This window comes from Lontra canadensis, unplaced genomic scaffold (genome assembly GCF_010015895.1).
Source record: "Lontra canadensis isolate GAN:19392208 unplaced genomic scaffold, GSC_riverotter_1.0 scaffold57, whole genome shotgun sequence".
NCBI classification, from domain to species: domain Eukaryota; kingdom Metazoa; phylum Chordata; class Mammalia; order Carnivora; family Mustelidae; genus Lontra; species Lontra canadensis.
This window is the reverse complement of record NW_022631051.1, coordinates 11,556,792-11,582,127: the sequence shown is the minus strand read 5'-3', so window position 1 is coordinate 11,582,127 and position 25,336 is coordinate 11,556,792. Positions and strand designations below refer to the sequence as shown.

The 25,336-nt window shown below is 47.0% G+C and overlaps 1 protein-coding gene across 1 annotated transcript; it reads left to right on the top strand.

Moving 5' to 3' along the window:
- The first annotated feature begins 1,649 nt into the window (after window positions 1-1,649).
- Window positions 1,650-24,810, top strand: YPEL1 (yippee like 1). The gene is made up of 5 exons (XM_032875986.1): window positions 1,650-1,827; window positions 19,226-19,508; window positions 22,616-22,659; window positions 23,220-23,328; window positions 24,426-24,810. Exons 2-5 carry the CDS (start codon window positions 19,392-19,394, stop codon window positions 24,513-24,515), a joined length of 360 nt encoding a protein of 119 aa, XP_032731877.1. The 5' UTR covers window positions 1,650-1,827; window positions 19,226-19,391; the 3' UTR covers window positions 24,516-24,810.
- The last annotated feature ends 526 nt before the right edge of the window (window positions 24,811-25,336 follow it).

Sequence of the window (25,336 nt, the reverse complement as noted above, 5' to 3'; positions counted from 1 at the left end):
TCATTCAGAGGGCAAGATTCTTGCAGGAGAGGCGGCAATGAGCTGACAGGCCAGGGTACTGGATTCACATGCATCAATCCCTTAGATTTTAAGGAAAAGATGTATTTCTAAGGATGAAGCCAGGAACCACAATGCAAAGCACAATAGGAAATCTGGTGCAAAAATATTCCAAGAATGCAGGAATCCAAAGAAATGGAGCAGAAATCACCAACGTGCCTAACGAACACATAGTTATTTGGGTATGTTAAATTCAATATTCTGCAGCCACTAAAATCATTCATTAAAAACTGCAGTAAGAGTAAAATGCCCCTTCTCCAAGCAAGATACAAAATTACATAAACGTTGACTCACATAAAAATTAGGATTTTTTTCAATAGAGGACTGGCTAAGATACTTGCTGTAGCAAAAACAACAAAAGCATAATATTTAAGACAATCTAAGGAATCTCTAAAATTTACAAGAGGAAGGAACTCCCCTACACTCAGTTGCAAACTGAAGATCTGAAAGTTGGAAATAGAAGCTACGAAAGACTTAATAGTTAATGAAGAGATGCTAACACTCCTCTGAAAAGTGCATCTTAAAAACAATCATGAGTTCCCACTTTGCAGCCAGGTTTGTAAAAGAGGGGGAGCTGGAGACATTGCCAGGAGAATGGCTGAATTCTGACAAATGGATAGTATCCAGAGACCTTCTAAGTACGGTAATAAATCAGGTGCACATCCAAAGACGCTGAGAGATCTTTACAGATACACTGCATTGCAAAAAAGAAACAAGATCTAAAGAAGGCGAACATTTATAAAAATGTTATATACATTGTGACCTCAACACTGTGGTTTTTAAAAAATTATGTAACTTAAGAAACAACCTATAGTGGAAAGCTTTGGGGCCAAAAAAATAATGACTTGAGAGTCTTAGAGGGATGGGATGTGGACATGAAGATGTGATGGGCTGCCTGGGGGGCCGGGAGGGCCACCTGGAGAATGGAGCTTCCTGTCGAATCCGATCTGGGGGTTCTGGAGCAGAGAGCCAGATGCAGAGGTTCTCAGGCAGAGTGACTTGGAGGGTTCGGGGAGGATGGAGTGGGCGAGCGCGGAGGACCCCGTATTCTGGGAACCGAGTCTGCGAGTGGTCCGGCCAGGGAAGCCCAAGTCCTGCGCACGGCCGACCCATGCGCCCCGCTTCGGCCCCGGAAGCTGTGGCCCTGACGTCCATGAGCCGACCCAGGAGTGCGGAGAGACCGAGTGGCCCGCGGGCTCCCCACCGCGGGGGAAGCCTGCGGGCGAAAACCGTGGGCTGAACACCCAAGTTCAGGACAGACCGCGCTTGCGCACTGCTCTCCCCTTTGAGCCCGCCCCAGGGCCCGCCCCTCCCCGCGGGGCCCCGCCCCCAGGCCCTTCAACCCTCATAGGCTGGCTCCGAGGCCGCGCTCGGCAGGCCGGCCAATGGGAGCGCGGCGCGCCCCGCCGCACGTGCGCCCCCGCCCAGCCCGGTCGAGTGCGAGCCGGTCCAGCTCCCGGGCGCGGAGCGCGCGGGGAGGGAACGCGCGGGAGGGGCGGGGCACGGGGCGGAGCGCGGGCGGGGGGGCGCGCTGATTGGCCGACGCCGCGTTCCGAGGCCGTTAACGGCAGCGCGGCGGGGCCGCGGCTCCAAAACAAAGGGCAGGCGGCCCGCGGGGCGGCGGCGGGAGGATGCCTCGCGCCCTGCGGAGGCGCCAACGGCCGCAGCGCGTCCCGGGCCGCGCCGGCGCCGCCTGAGAGCCGAGCCCGCGCTGACCGGGGCCCGGGCCGGATGGGCGCTGCGGGCCGGGGCGCGGACCGCCGAGCGGCCGTGAGTACGGGCGGGCCTGGACACTGTTGCGCGGGCGGCTACTCTGTGGCGACCCGAGGCTCCTGCGACAGCGGGCGGGGCCCGGAGGCACCTGTTGGGCGTCCGGGCCGGCGGGCGGGGCGCGAGCGGGCCGCACCTGTGGATGTTTTTGTTCTGATTGGATTTTTTGTTGTTATTTGGCTCACTCCGTGTTGGAGCAGACCACAAAGCCTGATCTTTGATTTTTGCCCTCCTTTCTTCCTTCCCTTCCCTGCCTCCTTCCCACTTCAGCCACGAAAAAAATTTACAGAGAGAATGAACTAGATGCCTGCTGATAATGGGCTTTTCCCTCTTTAACAACAACAACAAAAAATGTTGCGACCCAGAGTGAAATGAGGACAAAAGAGGGTTCCTAGGAATGTTTATTAGAAGAGGGGGATGTTTTCGAGTTACCCACATAAAGATCGTGACTAAAATGAATTGTTCTCTGTATCAGTTCCCTGCTTGTAGCACTAGGCTTTTTTTTTTTTTTTTTTTTTTTTTAAAGCACAGCTTGCAGGAGCCATAGCTTGGGAAACCTGCTCAGTAGGGTCCCCCTCCCCCAGGCCTGCCTCTGATTGACATCTTTGATGTCCAGATAATGTGCTGAGTTCCAGGATGGGGGGAAAAAAAGGCTATAATTTCATTTTGCAAAGATAATGGCTTTGAAAGACCTCAGTTTCCCCACCCCCAAGCTTTTTTGTTCAGTTGCATTTCTTCTTCCTCTTTTTGGCCAGAACACACACTTTAACCTGTTGTTTCCTTTGCAAAGAATGTTATTCTTTCCACCCACCTCCCTCCTAAACTAAGCAAGCCTCAAGAGGAGGCTTACCTCCTCTAGGGAATTCTGCCAGGTGCCTCACCTGAGCAAGCCAGCTCTTTCCCACACCTGTGCACCCTCCAGCCTCTGCTCTGTTCTGGTAGATGAGTCCCTGCTCGGTGCCAGGAGCTGTGCTGGATGCTGGGGTGGTTGAGTTTTGTAATTGTGCGCTGATTCCCTCTTACCCCTGGCCCCGGGTTCTTGGGTGACAGTCGTGGTACTCTTGAGGAATGCTAATACTGAAGCTCTCCTGGACCCTTATGCTCCCTTCCCTTGCATCTCACGGGTTTAGAGTGTCTTCTCCTTTCAGGAACCTCTCAGAGGTAGGACCAGAGCGAAATTCTGTCCCACCACAGACCTGTGGCACAGAGTCTGGCTTCTGTTGGGCACTTAAGAAAAAAAATAGCTGAATAATCTTAATTACCAATCTGAGCAATAGCCTTTGCTTTTTCTTTCTTTCTTTTTTTTTTTTTTAAGATTTCATCTTTAAGTAATCTCTACACTCAGTGTGGGGCTCCAGCTCACAACCCTGAGATCAAGAGCCACAGTCTGCACCGACTGAGCCAGCCAGGAGCCCCCACAGCCTTTGCTTTTTAAACGAACTTCTTGTTTTGTGATAACTTTAGATTTCTGTGAAAGTTGCAAGGGTAGTCCAGACAGCCCTGGTATGCCCCATGCCCAGTGTTCCCCAGTGTTAACGACCCTCTGCTGTCATGATGCCTTTGCCAACATGAGCAACTGACATGGAGACATTCTTGTAGCCTAAGTCCAGACATTAAATCTTACCATTTTGAAGCCTTGGAATGTGTAAAGCTCTTTAGGTTGGAAGCAGCGTTCCTATAAAATCTCTTCCTGATTTTCCTGCCTGTCGTCCCTAAGTTTCACAAGGACCTAGTGTCAAGGGACAGAGAGTGGAGAGGGCGAGGGACTGCCATAGAGTTTGAATGTATCCCTCTGCACCCCCGGGAGACTGAGAAACTAGAATATGAAGAGGCAGTATTCTTAGTTATTTGGTAGCGTATATAACCACTTCGCCTTAGAGAGCTGTTCTGACAGTGGGGAGCTGGCAAAACCAATCCTCAGCCACTGGGAGTGCTTGAAATGCTGAGGTCAAGTTGCCAGTAGAATCTGCCTGGGTGGATTTAATGCCAGGAAGATATAAAATTGGCATTTCAAGAAGCTGCTTTGCCGAAGTTGAATAACACAGATTCTATTAGCCTCAGAGCCCCGACACAAACACAAGAAAGGGAGGAAAGCCCTCTGGTTAACGAAGCCCATTTTGCCTATTTATTGCTATCACTTTTAATTTGTGAGGGCACGGCAGACTGCGTAATGACACCTGTCCTCAACTTGCTGGGTTTTTGATTTTTTCCTTTTCCATATGTTCTGTTAGAGCTAGGTGCCTGCTGTAACTTCAGTAGCGACTTACCTATGTTTGTAGAAAATATGAAAACTTTGAAAAAGAAAAAGGCAGCAGCAATGGAAATCTTCCTTTCAAACTCTTCATTTGAGGTTCATTTGGTTTTCCATCTGTAGAAAAGTAGTTAGATCTGCTAATCAACGAAACCTCTAGGGAGTGGAAATCTTGACATGAGATTTCAGGGGAGGTTGGAGAAAGTTCTGAACAACCAAGACATAGAGGGCTAAGGGTTCTGGGGAGGACCGCAGAGGTTGGATTCAGGAAGGAAGTCCCTGTTCCTTCTGTGATAGAAACCCTCTGAAAAGCTATCTGCTGGTGAGAGAGGGATGGAAATCCTGGAGCCAACACCGTGTCATCCCCACCCAGGGAACATCCCCTTAATCTGGCTCCTGAAGAGCCTCAGAACCAGGACTTCCCGGTGGGGAGATGAGCTCGCCATCCCTCTGTCCCGCTGTCCTATAACGATGACACGACCTCTTATGCGATTGTCTGGACCACCTTGTGAATCGCAATTTACTCTCATTTTACAGATAAGGCAACAACTTGGCTTGCGGTTCCCTGGCCACCAAACACGGGCATAGTTTGAGCCAAGCGCTGTTGCAGCTTTGTCCCTGCTCACCCCCAGCAGCCTGTCTCTTGGCAAGCCTCCCCTCCTGGGTCCCTTGGGCTGTCACCTGGCTTCCCAGTGTTGGCACTCTCACCCTCAAGCACTGGCCCCCTTCGATTGCTTTTTGCATCTCTGGTTTTTCCTTCTCTTGCTCCAACACAGGCCTTCAAATGTTTGATTATGTCCTTATCCCACCGTGTGTCCTGCTTCCATCAGCCTTCTGGGTCCCACCCTTTCAAGTGAGAAGGGCAGTGGTGTGTGTGTAGCTAGCATCTTGGTCTTTCCCCCTATCAATAGCAAGCAAGCCAGTAAACTCTGTTAGGAAGTGTCCCTAGGCCCTGACTGTGGGGAACTTTGTTACTAGTGGGAGAAATAGAAAAGAATGTATTATAGGTTGTTAGAAAAGAAGGGCTCAGTGCAAACACATTAATTAGTCTTGCAGGAGACAGATGGCGGAGGCAGAACCTAAGGCAGCGGGGAGGAGGGGTGAGGACCAGGACCTGGAGGGCAGAGGAGCTAGGCCATGAGGTGTTGAAGTTGCACAGACACCCCTGCCCAGATTCTGGAGAAGCTGTGGGGCTTCATCTGGGGCCAGACAGACAGGTGGTAGGACTGAGGAAATTTTCTTGCCCCTCCCAGTGGGTCCACGGATCACCAAGCCTGCAGTTCCTGAAATGTGTGGAGAAGAGCATTTTATCCTGTAACTCCAGTGAGAAGGCAGACCGTGCGCATGAAGGGAAGCTGGTTCTGCCAAAGGCAATCTGGCCTCCTGCCATTGCCCTTTGACGTGAATCCTTCCAGGCCTTTCCACACCTGTGCTTTGTGTGTGTGTGTGTGTGTGTGTGTGTGTGAGAGAGAAAGAGAGAGAGAGAGAGATAGTGAGTTTGAGTAGTTGGTACATACCTTTGGTATCAAAAATCTAAAGTCACCGGGACGCCTGGGTAGCTGTTGGTTAAGCATCTCCTTCGGCTCAGGTCATGATGCCAGGGTCCTGGGATCGATTCCCACATCAGGCTCCTTGCTCAATGGGGAGCCTGCTTCTTCCTCTGCCTGCCGCTCCCCCTGCTTGTGTGCTCTAATAAATAAATAAAATACTTTTTTAAAAAATCTAAATTGTTCAAAAAGCAAATGGTGAAAAGGGAGTCACCTTCCCCGTGCTTCCTAGACCCCAGCTGAGGTCCAGGGGCGTGTGCCCAAGAGCGCTGACCGGTGTTACCAGATGGCTGCAGCACAGCCAGCCCTCGCCAGTGGTGATAGCAACTTCTTAAAAATTTTTGCCCATTGCTAGGTTGTAAGACCTACCAGACTCCCTTTAATTTGCTTTGATGAGTGAAGTTCACACAGGTTCATGTGTCTGCAAGGCACAGCGGTCCAGGGTGTAGACTCTGGCTTTGAATCCACTGCTTACTAGCTGTGCAACCTTGGCAGGTTGGTTAAGCTCTCTGGGCCCCAGTTTCCATATCTGCACAGTGGGACTCAGAAGAATCCCCACCTCCGAGGGTTGCTGCCAGTTCATCTGGTTCTTGTGAAGTCTGCTACTTAGAATAGTGTTGGCCTGGGCGGGGGGTCTCTGCATAGCCCCCATGTTCCCTTTTCCATGGAAGATGTGGATGTCCCTGCCCGAGCCACCCACCCGGGGTCCTACTTCCACCATGAACTCTGGCTAAATGCTTTGTATGCCCCCAGGAAGGAGGAGGAGGAAGTAGAGGGCTGGAACTGAGCCTGTCACCAGGTAGTGGCAGGGTGGGGAGGTGGCGTGGAGAGTAGGGAGAAAGGGTGTCCCAGGGTGTGGGGCCCTCAGGAGCCTCCATGCTATCCCGGAAATGTCAGAGCTGCCTGGCTGGGGCTTTATTTCTCAATGTTTTTGTCTTTCGAAGTGTGGTAACAGCACCATATGGACATGGGCCTGATTCACGTTCTCTTAAAATAATTATGCATGTTTATTTTAGGAGAGACATTTCTGGAACCCAGAATATCGTTTTTGCTCCAAAAAATTACCCCACAGTAATATCTTCTGTGGGGTTGGGGGGATGGTTGCTGCCCTCCAAACCCAGGGGAAACATAATGTCCTATAGTAAACATGATTCACAGGACCCATCGGCCTTTCTCTGACTTCACGGAGGCTCCTAACTCGCCAGTAGCTCTATATTGTAAAAGCCCATTTTGCACACTGGGTGCCTGAAAATTTGGCCGTGATCTTGCCAGTGCCCCAGCAGATACCCAGTTTAGAAGCCTAGTGGAACCACCACCCAAAACGCTTCTCCGGAACCACAAATCCAGGCCTGGCCGTTGCCCTGGCTGGGCCCCCTCTGCTGGGTGGCAACAGGGGTGGCAGTCAGGACAGAGATGGTGGAATGTGTATATGTAAGGCACACTCCTGCCTTGGAAGGGTTGGCCGTGAGTGCTGAGCACGGACAAGGCTCCGTAAAGGTGACAGGAGACTATGAGGAGGGCGGTTCCACAGAGACGGGCCTTCTGGACACTGGCCGCTCCTCAGGCTGAGGTCAGCTGGGGTGAAGGCCATCCTTGGAGGCCTGCAGTGGAAGGACACATAGCTGTGCCATTGAGCAATTCACGATAAACAGAAAAGCCTTGGTGAGTTGCCACTTTGAAAGGTGGTGTCCCATACAAAGGGAACTGCATGTGAGCTAAAAATAAGAGGTGTCACCCCCTTTATTATTAGGAATAAAAGTGAACCCCCCCTTTTTTTAAAGTAATCTCTCTACCCAGCATGGGGCTCGAACTCACAACTCCAAGATCAAGAATTACACACACTACCAACTGAGCCAGCCAGGCACCCTGAAATCCCCTGTTTCAAGGCTGGAGGGAGTTTCTGGGAGTTTCTCTATTCAGTCACAGGGAGCAGTGTTTCTGCCACTAAAGGGGCAGGACTCTCGAGACCTGACCAGGCAGCTCGTGAATAGTCTGAGATTCCTGTCTCTTGGCCCCTTTACCGTGTACCTTTATTTTTTTATTTTTATTTTTATTTTTTTAAAGATTCTATTTATTTATTTGTCAGAGAGAGAGAGAGAAAGCGCACAAGCAGGCAAGTGGGAGGCAGAGGGAGAAGCAGGCTCCCCTCGGAGCAAGGAGTCCGATGCAGGACTTGATCCCAGGATCCTGGGATCACGACCTGAGCCGAAGGCAGCGGCTTAATGGACTGAGCCACGCAGGCGTCCCTACCACATACTTTTAGAGTCTTCATTGAAGGAGTCTGAGGAAAGAAGGGACAAAACTGAAGACTCCTTTCAATAAAGGGGAAAGATTCAGGTGAAGGTATGAAACCAGACTCAACATGAGTTCAGTAAAAAGTCAGGTCAGGGGGCGCCTGGCTGGCTCAGTTAGTAGAGCGTGGGACTCTCAGTCTCTGGGTTGTGAGTTCAGGTGTAGAGCCTACTTTAAAAAAAAAAAAAAAAAATTTTTTTTAAAGTTCTTTCCTTCCTTATGAGTCATCACCAAATTGTAGGGGGCGGAGGAGGTTGCATTTCTGGATTGACAGTACCTGTGTGGCCCGTGTGGGACATGGGGTGGGAGCTGGGCTGCTGTGGGTGGGATCCATCCGGATTGACCCCCATCCCCATGACCTCAAAGATGGGAGGGATGCCAGGGTTCCGATTCAGAGTGCCCAGTAGTTTGGGCAACAAATAAAACCCAATAGAATGTATCAGGGCTAATGTGATGGCTTGAAAAGGTTAAAGTTTTGGGAATCCCTGATAGGGAATATCTAATACAATCAGACTTCTTCAGAGGCTCCTTTAATCCTTGGTTGAGAAGACTTTGAGTGGAGAAAGAAACAGAGCTTCATTTTGGAAGACGTATAGGCGTCCGTGTGTGTCCCTTGTGTGGAACCTTCCTCCACGATAATCTTGCTGGCTGATTTTCTCTGTTGGGAAATGGGACAACCATTAATTTCTGTTTCTGGTATAAAATAGGACCCACCTTTTCCTTTTCCTACAGATGGGTATCCATAACGTCCAGCTCCATTTTAGGAAACCTCTCTCTTGCAGTGAGCTGCGATACCACTGTCATTGTATCTGGTGTCCATGTAAGCATATGTCTGTTTCTAGGTTCTCTTTCGAGTCCTATCAGCCCGTTTTCCTGTCCCCTGCCAGCACTGCTCTGCCCCCGTGACTGTGGAAAATGGCAGGACGGCTCTCTGTCAGACTCAGGTAGCAAACGTGTTTCCATCACGCTCTTTGAGAGCACCCTCATGGTTTTTTTGGTTTTTTGTTTTTAAAGATTTTATTTATTTATTTGAGAGAGAGATCGTGAGAGAGAGCATGAGTGAGGAGAAGGTCAGAGAGAGAAGCAGACTCCCCGCGGAGCTGGGAGCCTGATGCGGGACTCGATCCTGGGACTCCAGGATCATGACCTGAGCTGAAGGCAGTCGTCCAACCAACTGAGCCACCCAGGCATCCCGCGCCCTCGTGGTTTTGACCTTTGACAGGATGGGGCTCAAGACACACTACCCTAACATATGTCACCATGCATGTTGACTGTCTTAAGCTGGAGGAATTTGAGAAAATGACAGAAGGAAGGAGGTCATTCTGACTTCCCCCTTTGCCCTGATTCCCTGACACAGGTCATAAGACCCTCCTGGGAAAGGTGTCCTCCCTGTACGAGGAGGAGGGAAGACCTTCCTATCAGAGACAGAGAATTTGGGGCCAAGAATTCTGCACAACCTTATTAAACCTACCCTATCTTTCTAGTTACTTCTTCACCACAGAATACCCCCTTGACCAAAGACCTCTGCCTTGTTCTTCACAAATAAATTCTTTGTCTAAGTGACAGAAAAGCTTCCTGCTCTGTTGCTATTGGTTCTTCATTCTCTTGTGGAAACATTCCATAAGATCTGTGTGCTTTTCTCCTGCTGATCTTTCTTTGCCAGTTTAATTTCCAGACCCAGCCAGGGACCCCGAGAGGGTTGAGGAAACCTTTATCCTCCCCATAGACACTTTTAGGATAAATCTTAGAATCCAGTCTCGCTGCTTCTCACTGGCTCCCCTGGCTTGCATATGCACGTGTGTACACACACGTGCGCGTGCGCACACACACATACAGACACCCAACACATCTTACTGGATTTTGATTTGAATTGCATTTTTTAAAAAGATTTTGTTTATTTGACAGAAATCACAAGTAGGCAGAGAGGCAGGCACAGAGAGAGGGGGAGGCAGGCTCCCTACCGAGCAGAGAGCCTGATGTGGGGCTTGATCCCAGGACCCTGGGATCATGACCTGAGCCGAAGGCAGAGGCTTTAACTCACTGAACCACCCAGGCACCCCGATTTGAATTGCATTTGATTTAAAAATTACTTCTGGGGGTGGGGGGCGTCCGGCTGGCTTAGTCAGCAGATCATGCCACTCTTTGATCTTGAAGTCATGAGTTTGAGCCCCACGCTGAGCGTAGAAATTACTTAAATAAAATTCACGTGTGTCTGGGTGGCTCTGTTGGTTAAGCATCCAACTCAGTTTCGGCTCTGATCATGATCATTTAGGGTCATGGGATCAAATCCTGCATCGGGCTCTACTTTCAGCATGGAGTCTGCCTGAGATTCTCCCTCCCGCACAGCCTCTGCCCCTGTGCTCATGCTCTCTCTCTCAAATAAAATAAATACAATCTCTAAAAACAAATATAGTTAAAATAATAAAAATAAAAATCACTTTGGGGAGAATTCATATGTTTACAATATCTTCCGGTCCTGATCTTGGTTTATCTCCATTTATTTAGGTATTCCTTATTGTCCCTCAAAAATGTATGCTCTCTCTGTAAAGATGTTTCAGGTCTTTGAATTTATTCTTAGATACTTTGTACTGTAACACTGTTGCCTAAGTGTATATTTTTCTATTCTGATTTTTTTTTAAGATTTTATTTATTTAAAGATTTTATTTATTTATTTGAGAGACAGAGATCACAAGTAGGCAGAGAGGCAGGCAGAGAGAGGAGGAAGCTGGCTCCCCGAGGAGCGGATAGCCCGATGCGGGGGCTCGATCCCAGGACCCTGGGATCATGACCAGAGCTGAAGGCAGAAGCTTTAATCCGCTGAGCCACCCAGGTGCCCCCGTTTTTTAAAAAAGATTTTATTTATAGATTTTATTTATTTATTTGACAGAGATCACAAGTAGGTAGAGAGGCAGGCAGAGAGAGGGGGGGAAGCAGGCTCCCTGCTGAGCAGACAGCCCAATATGGGGCTCTATCCCAGGACCCTGGGATCATGACCAGAGCTGAAGGCAGAGGCTTTAACCAACTGAGCCACCCAGGCACCCCTCTATTCTGATCTTTATGTCTTGTTGCCTTGTCTTGCAGAGCTTGCTGGGACTTGGGGAGAGGGGGTAGGGCTGTGTGGAAATGGTGGTGTAGAGTCTCATTCCTGACCTCAAAGAGAAAGTTTTCTAAGTCTTACCCGAGAGGCTGATGTTCATTGTGGGTTGTTCCGTTTTTATAGATGTCTCTTAACAGATAAGGAAGTTCCCTTATTTCCTTAGTCTGTGCAGAATGTTGCTAGAATTGCCAATAGATGTTAGATTTTGTCAAATGCTTTCTCTGCATCTATTGAGATAAACAGATTGAGAGAACAATAGGTGGTACATTGTATTAACTGTACTTCCTAACGTTAAATGATTTTGAATTCCTGTGATAAAGTCAACCTAATTGTATTTTATTATCCTTTTAAAATAGTATTAGATTCCATTTGGTAAACTGATTTCGGGTGTTTGCATCTTGGTTCATGAGAAGAAAATTACAGCGAATTTCATTCTTGCACTACCCTCATCGAGGTTTGGTATCAGGTCAAGCTAGCTGGTTCATCCCCATTTCTTTAATGTTTATCAGATTGTTTGGGTTTGTTGTTTCTTCCTGAGTCCTATTTTTCAGTTATATTTCTTCTAAGAATTTATCTGTGTGATTTACGTTTTCAAATACATTCAGTTGATCACAACATCCTCTTAACCTATAAATCTCATCCAAAGAAAGTGATATACCATTTCCATTTCTGCCAGGTTATTACTTCTATCCGATCTCTCCCTCCCACCTCTCTCCCCAAATCAGTTGAATAAAGTTTTATCAGTTTTATCTGTCTTTTCCAAGAACAAACTTTTGGCTTTGTTGATCCTCTCTTGCATGTTTTCCTTGCCTGTTACATTACATTTTTTCCTGTTTATTTCCTTCCCTATATTTTCTTTGTGTTGTTTCTCTGTTGCTTTTTTTTTTTTTTAAGATTTTATTTATTTATTTGATAGATAGCAAGAGAGGGAACACAAGCAGGGGGAGTGGGAGAGGGAGAAGCAGGCTTCCCATCAAGCAGGGAGCCTGATGCGGGGCTCAATCCCAGGACCCCGGGGTCATGACCTGAGGTGAAGGCAGACGCTTAACTGACTGAGCCCCCAGACACTCCTCTCTGTTACTCTTTTAACTTCTATTTTTAAAAATATATATTTTTAAAGATTTATTTATTTGACAGAGAATGACTGCGAGAGAGGGAACACAAGCAGGGCGCAGAGAGAGAGGGAGAAGCAGACTTTCCGCTGAACAGGGAGCCCAGTGTGGGGCTTGATCCCAGGACCTGGCATCATGACCTGAGCCGAAGGCAGACGCTTAACAACTGAGCCACCCAGGCGCCCCTACTTTTTTTTTTTTTTTTTTTTTTTAACTTTTAAAGATGGGTGTTTACTGTTGGTGAGAATGTAAGCCGATGCAGCCACTCTGGAAAACAGTATGGAGGTTCCTCAAAAAGTTGCAAATAGAGCTACCCTGTGACCCAGCAATCACACTACTGGGTATTTACCCTAAAGATACAGATGTAGTGATCCAAAGGGACACGTGCACCCCAATGTTTATAGCAGCAACATCCACAACAGCCAAACTGTGGAAAGAGCCCAGATGTCCATGGACAGATGAATGGGTAAAGAAGATGTGGTCTGTGTGTGTGTGTACATGCACACAATGGAATACTACTCAGCCATTGCAAAAAAACAGAAATATTCCCATTTGCAATGATGTGGATAGAACTAAAGGGTATTTTGCTAAGCGAAATAAGTCACAGAAAGACAAATATTGTATGATCTCACTCATGTGGAATTTAATAAACAGGGATGCCTGGGTGGTTCAGTCAGTTAAGCATCTGCCTTCGGCTTGGGTCATGATCCCAGGGTCCTGGAATTGAGCCCCACGTTGGGCTCCCTGTTCCACAGGAGCCGGCTTCTCCCTCTCCCATTCCCCCTGCTTGTACACCCTCTCTCTGTCTCTCTCCCTCTGTCAAATAAATAAATAAAATACTATTTTTTTTTAAAAAAAGGAGGGAAAGAAAACAGAGGATCATAGGGGAAGAGAGGAAAAGAAAACCAGATGAAATCAGAGAGGGAGCCAAACCATTAGAGACTCTTAATCATCAGAAACAAACTGAGGGCTGCTGGAGGGGAGATGGGTGAGGGGATGGGGTAACTGGGTGATGGGCATTAAGAAGGGCACGTGATGTAATGAACACTGGTGTTATATAAGACTGATGAATCACTGAACTCTACCTCTGAAACTAATAATACACTATATGCTAATTAATTGAATTTAGATTTTAAAAAATTCTCTGAGGGAAAAAAAAGTCAACCTTAAAAAAAAAATCGTCACAGCAAGATTCCCTGTGTTGCCTTTTGACATCCACACCCACTTCAGCCCCCTCTTAACCCCCAGCATCCTCTAATTGGTTCCCCATTTCCATGATTTTGTCACTTCAAGAACATTCTACAAATGGGATAATACAGTATGTCACCTTTGGGGGGCTGGCTTTTTCTTTTTTTTACTTAGCATAATCCTCTGAAGATTCCTTCAGGTCACTGGGCTCCCTGCTCAGCAGGGAGTCTGCATTTCCCTCTCCTTTTCCCTCTCCCCCCCAGCTTAGGCTCTCTCTCTCTCTCAAATAAATAAGTAAAATCTTAAAAAAAAAAAAAAAAAAGGGGGTGTTTAGCTCATCATTTCAACCTATCATATTTTCTAGTCTACATCCTGTAAGATTATACATTTTCCTTTAAGTACTAGAAAGTAGTTATTTTATTATTGTTTAATAATATTAATAAAAAGATCTTTTAATTTCCATTCTTAGACCCATGAGTATATAGAAATACATTCCTTTCTCTCCTCAGATTATACTTTTTTAATATGAGAGAATAATTGACACACAATATCCTATTAGTTTTAACTGTACATAATATTGATTGGGTATTTTTATATATTATGAAATGATCTCCACCATAAATCTAATGTCCCCTGTCCCCATACAAAATCATTACAAAGTTACTGACTATATTCTCTATGCCGTACATTATATCCCCATGAATTCTTTATTTTGTGACTGGAAGTTCATACCCCTTAATCCCCTTCACCTACTTTGCCCATCCCCCCACCCTGTCCCCTCTGGTAACCCACCATTTGTTTTCTGTATCTGTGAATCTCTTTCTTTTTTTTTTTTTTTTTTAAGATTTTTATTTATTTATTTGACAGAGATCATAAGCAGGCAGAGAGAGAGGAGGAAGCAGGCTCCCTGCCGAGCAGAACCCGATGCGGGGCTCGATCTCAGGACCCTGGGATCATGACCTGAGCCAAAGGCAGAGGCTTTAACCCACTGAGCCACTCAGGCGCCCCTGTGAATCTCTTAATGTTTTGTATTTTCTTTCACTTTTTTGTTTAGATCCCACATACAAGTGCGGTCATATGGTGTTTGTCCCTCTCTGACTTCTTTCACCTAGTGTAGTACCGTTGACATTGAGCCGCGTACGATTTTGTGGTGAGATGACTGCGTGGTGTTCCACTGTGTATGGCCACATCTTTATCCATTCATCTATCAGTGGACACTTGGCTGCTTCCATCGCTTCCCTTTTCTCCCCATCCTTGCCAACTTTTATTTTTTTTTTTTGTCTCTTTGATAATAGCCAATCTGACAGGTGTGTGCTGATAAGTTATTGAAAAACCACAATAAAATGAAAACTAGTTTTGTATTTCCCAGATGATGAGTGATGCTGAGTCATCATCTATCTTTTCATGTGTCTGTGGCCGTCCGGATGTCTTCTTTGGAAGAATGCCCATTAAAGTCCTCTGCCCATTTTTCTTTTAAAGTAGGCTGCACACCCAACGTGGGGCTCGGACTCACAAGCCCTAGATCAAGAGTTGCTCACTCTACCAACCGAGCCATCCAGGCGGCCCCCTGCCCATTTTTAACCAGGATGTTTGTTTTTAAATTGTGTGAAGTCCCTTGTATATTTTGGATATTAACCCCTTTTCAGACGTGTGATTTGCAAATATTTTCTCCCATTACACAGATGGTCTTTTGTTTTGTTGATGGCTTCCTTTGCTGTGGAAAAGCTTTTTAGTTTGATGTAATCCCACTTGCTTATTTTTTCTTTTGTCGCCCTTGTCTGGAGAGATGGGTCCCAAAATCATACCACTAAGAATGAGGTCACAGAGCTTCCTGCCTATGGCTTCTTTGAGAGTTTAACAGTTTGGAGCCTTACTTTCAAGTCTTTAATCCATTCTGGATTTATTTTTGTGTACAACGTAAGACAGTGGTCCAGTTTCCTCCTTTTGCACCTAGCTGTCCAGTGCCCCCAGGGCCGTTTAGTGAAGAGACTCATCATATATTCTTACCACCATTGTCCTGGGTTGGCCGTACGTGTGTGAGTTTTGTTCTGGGCTCTCTAGTCATTCTTTTGATCTGTGTGTGTGTCTTTGCACGAGTACCACACTGCCTTGAGTTCTGTGGCTTTGTAGTATAGTCTGAAATTAGGGACTGTGATACCTCCAACTTTGTTACTTTTTCTCTAAATTGCTTTGGCTATTGGAGTCTTTTGTGGTTTTATACATATTTTAGGATCCTTTGTTCTATGAAAAATGCCACTGGTATTTTGTCAGGTGTTGCGTTGAATCTCTAGATTGCTTTGGGTAGGATGAGAATTTTAAGTGTTCTTCCAATCCATGAGCACAGAACATCTTTCCATTTCTTTGTGTAGACATACATTTCTGCATTTCCAAGCATACAAAGATTTTTCTTTTTTTTTTTTTTAAGATTTTATTTAATTATTTGACAGGGATCACAAGTACGCAGAGAGGCAGGCAGAGAGGAGGAAGCAGGCTCCCTGCTGATCAGAGAGCCCAATGCGGGGCTCGATCTCAGGACCCTCAGATCATGACTTGAGTTGAAGGCAGAGGCTTTAACCCACTGAGCCACCCAGGAGACCCCAAAGACTTTTCTTGTTAGGTTTTCTTACTGATTTCTAACTTAAGTGTATTGTGTTCAGAGAATATACTGTGTTTTAAGTTTGGGGAAGTTGGTTGAGACTTGTAGATGTTTGCATGCTGTGCATGAATGTGGGTTCGGCAGTTCTTACAGCTTTCTCCATGTCTTTTAGGTAAAATTTGTTCGTCACATTTTGCATATCCTCTCTGCCCATAATCATTTGTGTTTGTTCTATCAGTCACTGAAAGGCATAGTAAAAGAGAAATGTATTTATACTATATATGCTATGTTTTAAGTATAATATAAATATGTAATAAGTATACCATATTTACACACTATAATCAGTGTTCCTATTTTTTTTTTTTAAGAATTTTTTTAAAGATTTTATTTATTTGACAGACGGAGATCACAAGTAGGCAGAGAAGCAGGTAGAGTGAGAGAGAAGGAAACAGGCTCCCTGCTGAGCAGAGAGCCCTATGTGGGGCTTGATTCCAGGACCCTGGGATCATGACCTGAGCTGAAGGCAGAGGCTTTAACCCACTGAGCCACCCAGGCGCCCTTTTTTTTTTTTCTTTTTTTAAATAGAGCTTTATGCCCCGCATGGGGCTTGAACTCACGATCCTGAGATCAAAAGTCACATGCTCAATGACTGAGCCAGCCAAGCACGCCCAGTAATCCTATTCTGATTGAAGATTTATTTCTTACTCCTTGCAGTTATGTGTTTGATTTATATATTTTGAGGCTATGTTATTAAGTGATAAGGTTTACACTTGCTATTTCTCTCCCTGCTATTTTTTCATTATGAAGTAATCCATTTTTCTATCTAGCAAAAGTCTTCCCTTAAATACTTATTTAAGGGAAGTGCTAATGTATTAATATTTTTTCATTTGCATATCATACTTTTTCTGTCCTTTAGCCACCTTTTTTAAAAATAATTTCTACACCAGGGGCGCCTGGGTGGCTCAGTGGGTTAAGCCGCTGCCTTCGGCTTGGGTCATGATCTCAGGGTCCTGGGATCGAGCCCCGCATCGGGCTCTCTGCTCAGCAGGGAGCCTGTTTCCTCCTCTCTCTCTGCCTGCCTCTCTGCCTGCTTGTGATCTCTCTCTGTCAAGTAAATAAATAAAATCTTTAAAAAATAATAATAATAATAATTTCTACACCCAACATGGGCCTCAAACCCACGACCCCAACATCGAGTCACTGCCCTACCGACTGAGCCAGCCAGATGCCCAATCCTTTTACTACTTCAATTTCTTTATTGTGAATCACATACATATAATACATAAGACAAATATACTGCCAGCAAATAATTATAAACGTTATGTCTGTGTTGCCACCATCCAGGTTTCTAGCCTTATCTTTTAGCCACTATGTTTCCTTACTTGGAGGTATGTCTCTTGTAAATTAAGTCTAGGTGAGTTGTTGAACTCACAACTTCAAGATCAAGAGATACATGTTCCCTCAGCTGGGCCCCCCCTTTCTTGCATCTTTTTAGACTGACATTTTATCATTCACTGATATGCCCCTTTGCAGGTTTGGAATTATACAGTTAGGTTTTGTTGTTCTAGAAATGTCATCAAAATCACAACATTTATCCTTACTTTCCCAGAATCTGAAGCTTAACCAATATTTATAGCTACTTTTTTGAATAATACAAAGACTCTAGAAAGTTTTCATCAGAGCTCTCACCCTGAGTTACTGTGCTCCTGTATTACGGTGATATATTTTCTTTTTCTTTTATATTTTTAGGGGAGAACGGGGGTGGGGGGGGGAGAGAATCTTAAGCAGACTCCATGCCCAGCGCGGAGCCTGAGACAAGGCTCAGTCTTAGGACCCTGAGACCATGACCTGAGCAGAAATCAAGAGTCTGACACTTAACCAACTGAGCCACCCAAGCGCCCCACATAGTCCTATTTCTTCAAAGCTCTACAAGATACTGCTGTTCTGTTTACCCATGGACTTACCATATTCTTCATTCCCATTCTTTTTTTTTAGATTCTCACGTTTAGTGCTGTTTTTCTTTTGTCTGAAGCACATCCTTGCGCTTCCTCTAGTGATACTTCGCTGAAGTCAAACTTTTTAGTTGTCTGAAAACACCATTCCGGAATTCTTGAAAGATATTTTCACTGGATGTAGAATTCTGGAATAGCCATCATTGTCTTTCAGGACCTTAAAGGTACCTTTCCTGACTGCCTTCTGGGTTCTGTTGTTCTACTTAGGAAATTGTTCTGTTGAAAGGTAATTTTCCCTCCCCTTCTGGATACTTCTAATACTTTTATTTCTTTTTCTTTGGTGTTCTACAGGTGCTGTGCCCCATTTTTCCTCTCAGTTTACCATCCATCAGTCTAAATACGTGTGTGGGCCTTCACGGTCATTTGCAGGCAGTCAGGCCCCATCAATGTTGTGAATGCTTTCCCCTATGGTTTCATCTAACTGTTTATAGTTTCCATTCTTACATTGATTTTTTTTTAATAGTTTGGGGTTTTTTTGTGTGTGTTTGTTTATTTTAATTCTTTAAAAATTTTTATTTATTTGACAAAGAGAGAATCAGAGCAGGAACACAAGCCGGGGGAGCTGCAGAGGGAGAACCAGGCTTCCTGCCGAGCAGGGAGCCTGATGGGAGCCTTGATCCTGGGACCCTGGGATCATGACCTGAGCCGATCGCAGATGCCCAAGTGACTGAACACCCAGGCACCCTCATTCTTACATTTAGGTCTTGGATCCAGTTTGAGTTATTTTTTGTATATGGTGTTAAATAAGGGTCCAGCCTTGTTTTTGTTTTGCATGTGGATATCCAGTTTTCCTAGTGCCGTTTGTTGAAAAGACTGCCCTTTCCCCACTGAATCATCTCGGTCCCCTTGTTGAAAATCAGTTGAGCATATAAAGGGTTTGTTTCTGGATTGATATGTAACTTCTTCACGATTAATTAAACTGGATCCCTCCTGTGAATTCATAAATGTCACGGTGCTTTGAGTCATTAATTCCAGGATTTGGGACAAGATGTGTGCCGTCCTGCTGTTGGCCTCACTCAGACGGGAGGCTTGTTGGCTGCATTTTCCTTTATGTTTCCAGAAGTCACACACAGCCTAAAATGCACTAAATCAGATGTTTTTCTCAAATGATCTGGATGTAAAAGTAGTTCGCTCGCCACTTCCAATGGCATCTAGAATGAAACCGTGACAAATAGTAAAGAATTCGATCTTCTGGGTCTGCCTCTCCCCACCCTGTTCCTGGGAACGCACAATTCCCAGGCATCCCTCCTCGAAGTCTCTCGTTCCCTCCATAACCCTGTGCTTTGTCATGATTGGTTGACAGGTTGTGACGCTTTTCTCTCGTCCCAACTGTGTGGACAGTGCCACACGCCCTCCGAACGACGACGGCCCTTGCGTGCATCTTCCGCTGTTTTTCCTGTCAGAGGGCCCAGCAGAGCCGCCGGCCGTCCAGTGCCAGCCCTGAGCTGAGCGAGGAGCGCCCAGCCGAGATGGTGAAGATGACAAAATCCAAAACGTTCCAAGCTTATTTGCCAAACTGTCACCGAACCTACAGCTGTGTCCACTGCAGAGCCCACCTGGCCAACCACGATGAGCTGATCTCCAAGGCAAGTGGTTGGTGTCTAGAGAGTGATGGGCTCCCGGTCACCGTGATTGTACCTCCCTACCAGATGGACATTTGACCATCATGTGACTTCCGGGGTTGGTGGCATCCTAGGAGTCTAGGGCCTTCTGGGCAGCACTGATGAATGTTTTGTGCGTGATTGAGTGTGACTGACTGCTATCTCGTTATCTCGGTATGACTGTGATCTTGGTGTGCCATTGGGCATGGTGTTGGCACAGGGGGTGGGTGTTGGAGGGCTAGGCAGCTGGGACAGAAAATCACAGAAAGCAAGATGAGTAGGTTATTTGTCAGAGCAGTAGAGTTCACATAAGACCAAGAAACACTGAAGGAGCAAAGGAAGTTTAGAAGATCTGTGGAAATAGTCCAATAATGAGGAAATTAAATGTTAACTCGGAATACTTAAGAAGAAAACAGGGTATCATGGGGGGATGGGAAAAATTGGATCTTTTAGAAAAATACCCATGAGGGAAGCTGTGAAGAGGGCCATCTTTGTCATTAGTCAGTGATGCCCCGGCCTGAGGGAGCTGTTCCTTGATGCAGGCGGGTCTCGTTATGAGAAGGCTCTGGTTTTATCTGTGGGCCACCTCCGGCACCCCATCTGTTCCCAGGAAGTTTTATTGGGCCACAGCCACGTTTGTGTGTTTCTACAGCACTGGTGGCTGCTGTTGGGCTGGCCAGAGCACCAGCATCCTTACCGCAGAGGCCGTGCAGCCCCCAGAGCTGAAAACATTTCGCAGCTGGCCCTTGTTTATGGAAGTTTGCAGACCTCCTGCTCTAGTCTGACTTCTGTCTCACCCCCAACCACAAATCTGGCCACATCATGGATCTAAACCCTGTTTAAAAAATAAGGATTTGTGGGGCGCCTTGGTGGGTCAGAGGGTTAAGCATCTGCCTTCAGCTCAGGTCATGATCCCAGGGTCCTGGGATCGAGCCCCGCATCAGGCTCTCTGCTCAGTGGGGAGCCTCCCTCCTGCTCTTTCTCTGCCTGCCTCTCTGCCTACTAGTGATCTCTGTCAAATAAATAAATAAATAATCTTTAAAAAAATTTTTTTTTAAATAAGGATTTATAGGGGCGCGGGGGGAGAATTTGAAGAGCAGGCAAGAGAATTAGGAAAATCGGTCTACAGAATTGAAGGCTAATAAGGATATAAGGGGAAGCCCATAACATGATTATTTGTTAAACTGGACATAAAGTAATATTCTTAATTTTGGAAAGCCACTGGAAAGGAAAACTCTTAAGAAGCGTTTTTCTTTTTCTTTTTAAGTCTGAAAGCTGTATGTTTAGATCAAAACACCACTAGCCTCAGGCCAGGGTATGCGGCAGTAACAAAGAGCCCCCAAACCACAGGGGCTTAGTGGCTTAGCATGAGGGTCTCTGTATTGCTCCAGTGGATGTGTGTCCCCGGTCAGCAGGGGCTGCTGCCGTCTGTGCCCATGCAAGGGACTGCGCAAACCAGCACAGTGCGGTGTCGTGTGCACGGGAGGCAGGGACGACCTGCTTTCCCCTCCTCACCCCTGACTCCATTCCTTCTGCTTGTCTCTGTTAGTTGTGTGGCATATGTGGTCTCTTTCTGGCCTATAAGATCATGGTTTTCCCTTTATCTTTTAAGATTTTATTTTTTCAAGAGTGTGAGAGAGAGGGAGAGCACAAGTAGGGGAAGGGGCAGAGGGAGAGAGAGAAGCAGGCTTCCCACCAAGCGGGGAGCCCGATGTGCGACTTGATCCCAGGACCTCTGGATTGTGACCTGAGCCGAAGGCAGACACTTGATTGACTGAGCCACTCTGGTGCCCTGTGGTTTTCCCCTTAATTGAAGGGCCCCCACAACACAGCACGGCACAGCGTGTCATGGCTAGCTCTCCTTCACTTCCCAGTGTGACTCTCACCACACATGCTCATGCCCAGCTGCTTCCGTCCCCTTCTTAATGTCTGCGTGTGTCCTGGATGTGAGTGCCCTCGTTTGCTCACTTGTGTGGGTATCCACGTGTCCCATGCTTTTGCAATTGCAAATACTTACCAGTAACCAATCTTGTCACATGTTTCCCTATGTGCTCCAGTTGGTTTGTCTTGACAGTGAATCCTTAGGAGTGGAGTGGCTGGTCACATAGCATGTGCCTCTTACATTTACAGATACTGTCACCCTCTGCTCCATTCAACATTCCTCATAGTCTTTTGAATTTGTGCTGAGGTGGTAGGCAAAAAAAAAACAAACAAACCCCAAAACAAAAACAAACTAAAAAAACACTCAAAGAAGTTCTCTTCATTTGGTTATTATTTTTTTTAAAGGATTTTATTTATTTATTTGACAGACAGAGATCACATAGGCAGAGAGGCAGGCAGAGAGAGAAAGGGGTAAGCAGGCTTCCTGCTGAGCAGAGAGCCCGATGCGGGGCTCGATCCCAGGACCCTGGGATCATGACCTGAGCTGAAGGCAGAGGTTTTAACCCACTGAGCCACCCAGGTGCCCCCATTTGGTTATTTTTGAGGTCCCTGTGTTCCGCTCGGTCATTTGGACCTGGCACCAAAGCAGATGAGCCCCCCATCTGTCTACGAGGGAACTCATATTCCCTCTTGTTGCTGAGAGTGCAGGGTGCGGGCGCTAAGTCTGGAACTGACCCGACTGTACCCCATCCTTCCTCCATTATCATCCCAGACTCCATGGGTATGCTACAAGCTGTTCATTGGCTTAAAGCACTTTCCTGGGGGAGATGTCACCAGAAGGTCCCTTCCTCCAAGGAAGGAGTCATCTTGGGATATGGTTTTGCTTTCAGTTTCAGTGGCAAAGCATGGGAATGTCCCCTCGCCCCTACTGTCTGACTGATGGGAGCTAGTCCAGCAGAGAGAATCGGGACACTGAGCGGCCCCTCTGGGGCTCTAGGAGCACTTTGACTTCTGGGTCCAGTGTGGGGTCCAGGGTCCTGGAGGCCTGTGGTCAGCGCTCCTCCTGAGCGCTGCTCGAAATGCTCCACAAGGTGGCCATTCCACCCACGTTGAAGTCCATGACCTGAAACAGTCTCTCCACCTTCATCCCTAAATGCCAGACTTTTCCTCTTACCACAGTACATCTGTTAAAATTTTTTTCTTCTTTGCAGTCTTTTCAGGGAAGTCAGGGACGAGCCTACCTCTTCAATTCTGTGTGAGTACTACTGCCATTGGCCTTGTGGACATGGCTGTGTCCATGATCCGATTACATTCAGTGCTCCTGTCCATCCATGCACGTGATTACTCAAAGCTGGACTGTGCAGAGTTCCTTGATGAGCTAGAATGATCCAGTGGTTTTGTTTTTGGTTTTTAAGATCTTATTTATTTGAGAGAGCATGAGCCTGGGGGGGAGGGCAGGGGCAGAGCGGGAGGGAAAAGCAGGCTCAGGAACCGGGAATCATGACTGAGCCACCCAGGTGCCCCTAGAATGACCCAGTGTTTTGATAGTTTAAGGAATTCTGCTCTCTTTAGTGTGAGAGTTTGCCGGAAGGGTGTGCTCTTACCTGAGACCCAGCTCCCACATGAGGCATGGTTTGTGACCCATTTGTGGTGGGTTTGATTTTTGACGGTGCTCTGTGCAGGACGGTGGTCACGGCCCCCGCAGCCGTCCCATCTTGGGATTCTGGAGAAATAAGTTGATCCTTCCCCCAAGGGCGGTGGTGGGCAGGGGCGGGGCCTCTGGTCTTCAGCACGGTCCCGCCTGCTCCCCTGCAGGGTCAACGTGGGCTGTGGCCCGGCGGAGGAGAGGGTCCTTCTCACTGGGCTGCACGCTGTCGCAGACATCTACTGTGAAAACTGCAAAACCACGCTCGGGTGGAAATATGTGAGTACCCGTGCACTCCGGGCCCGCGGAGCCCGCACCGACTCACCGCGGTACCGAAACACGCGTTACAGTCAGGAGCAAAATTTGCAAAGGAGTAAGACCTCCTGCCTGAAGTGTCCTGTGTTCTCGTTGTAGCATGTCTTTCTAGCCGATTGAACGTGGAGGTCCTCACATGGTTGTACCCGCGCTCCCCTGACTCCCGGAGGTGGGACGTGGGTAACAGCCATGCTGGTTGGCGGGCATGTGGCCCTGCCCTCCGAGGGTCCTCTGGCAGGAGGGGAACGGCCCACCCATGTCTCACTGACCCACCTGGGGCTTGGCCCATAGGCAGCTTCTGCCCGCCCTCCCCCCCCACCACACTCCCTGATCCCGTTGTTCCCCACCCCTCCTGTTGACTCCCAAGTCTGTCTCCTGTGCCCCTGACCACCGCCAGCCGTGGCACCTGAGAGGTGCGTCTGGGTGTGGCTAGTGCCTGTCTGTTGTCCGCTACAGCCATTCTGGCCATCTTGGTCAGGGCTGCCTGTGCTTCCTCTTTCTGGAATTCCTGACTTCCTGTCCTCCACATTCCTCGACACACATGAGGAGACGCAGTCCCCGGTGTGGAGATGGGCTCCGAGAGGCCTACATGTGCACACATATACACCCTGCCAAGCCCCATTTCGTTTCTACCTTCACTGCCCAGCCAAGGGCCTTCTCTCTCACTCCAGCATCTTAAATGACCCCCCCGGTGCTGGCTATAGTGGCCTCCACTGGCCTTTTACCTACAGTCCCTGCAAGCAGGATCTCGCTCCCCTTCCTCCCTCCCGGATTGTCTTACGCATGGTAGATGCTCAGGGACAAACTTGAATTACCCTTTCCCTGTGAAATGGATCTGTAAGGTTAAGGACAAGTAGAGGTGGGCTGCCCTTCCCTGCCCAGGCTCGTCACCGAGACAGACCCCTCCCCTGGCCCTGGTCTGCGGAACAAGGGACACCTGAGGAGATTTGACCCCATATGCTTATTTTCTTTGCCAAGAGTGTAATGAAGTTGAAAAGTGAAGTCTATTCTGTCCTGAAACCTTCTTTCTACTTTTCTTTTTTTTTTTTTTTTTTTTCAAGGAACATGCCTTTGAAAGCAGTCAGAAATATAAGGAAGGAAAATTTATTATTGAGCTTGCCCACATGATCAAAGACAATGGTTGGGAGTAAAGTGAAAACTTCGTTCTCTTCTGAATACTAGTTTGTGGAAGAGACTGTAAGTGTAACGGAGACATAGGAGCACCCTGGATGGCCGTATTTCTTGAACTTGAACCTTGCGGCTGGCGGGCCTTTCCCGGCTGTTCCGGTGGTAAGGTGTCCCTCCAGCCTCTGTCCTGTTCACGTACATGGCTATTTCTGAAATGTTTCAGTGACCTTTTTCCCAACTTCTCAAGTTCTAGAGACAGAATTAACCAATTGATGACTTACCTGTCTAGTTAATACCTTCTTTTAAGCTATGCCTTTACGATAGAGTTTGGCTTTGCTCTTTCATGTTTGATAAAAAACAAAAACAAAAACAAAAACAAAAATTTCTGCGGACCACAGGGTTAGGGCGCTTTTCAGAGAGCAAGTTCACGCCGCTCTTTTTGAGTAAGGATACTGTAGGCCACTTTTTCTCCTAATTCCTGAAACTACAGATGAGTTATTCCTCTTGCAGATGAGCTGTTAAGGCATAGTGCTCATTTAGGAATCTTCCAGAAACAGTCAACAAATCTGTACACCAAGGGGCCTTTTTTTTTTTTTTTGAAGGCTTGTTCAGAACTAGAAGATACCACTGATTACATTTTAGACAAGCTATAAATAGAGAAATCTGTCTAATGGAACATCTTGTTTATTTAAGCCAACGCTTCTTTATCTAGAAAGCAAGCATTAGCAAAGGCTGTTCCAAGGGGCTGCAGGCACGCATGTGCGGAGGCCGCAGTCCGGCAGGGCTCTGGAAGTGGAGCTTCTGTGTCAGTCGCTGACAGAGTGGTCCGCACGCAGTGAGGGGT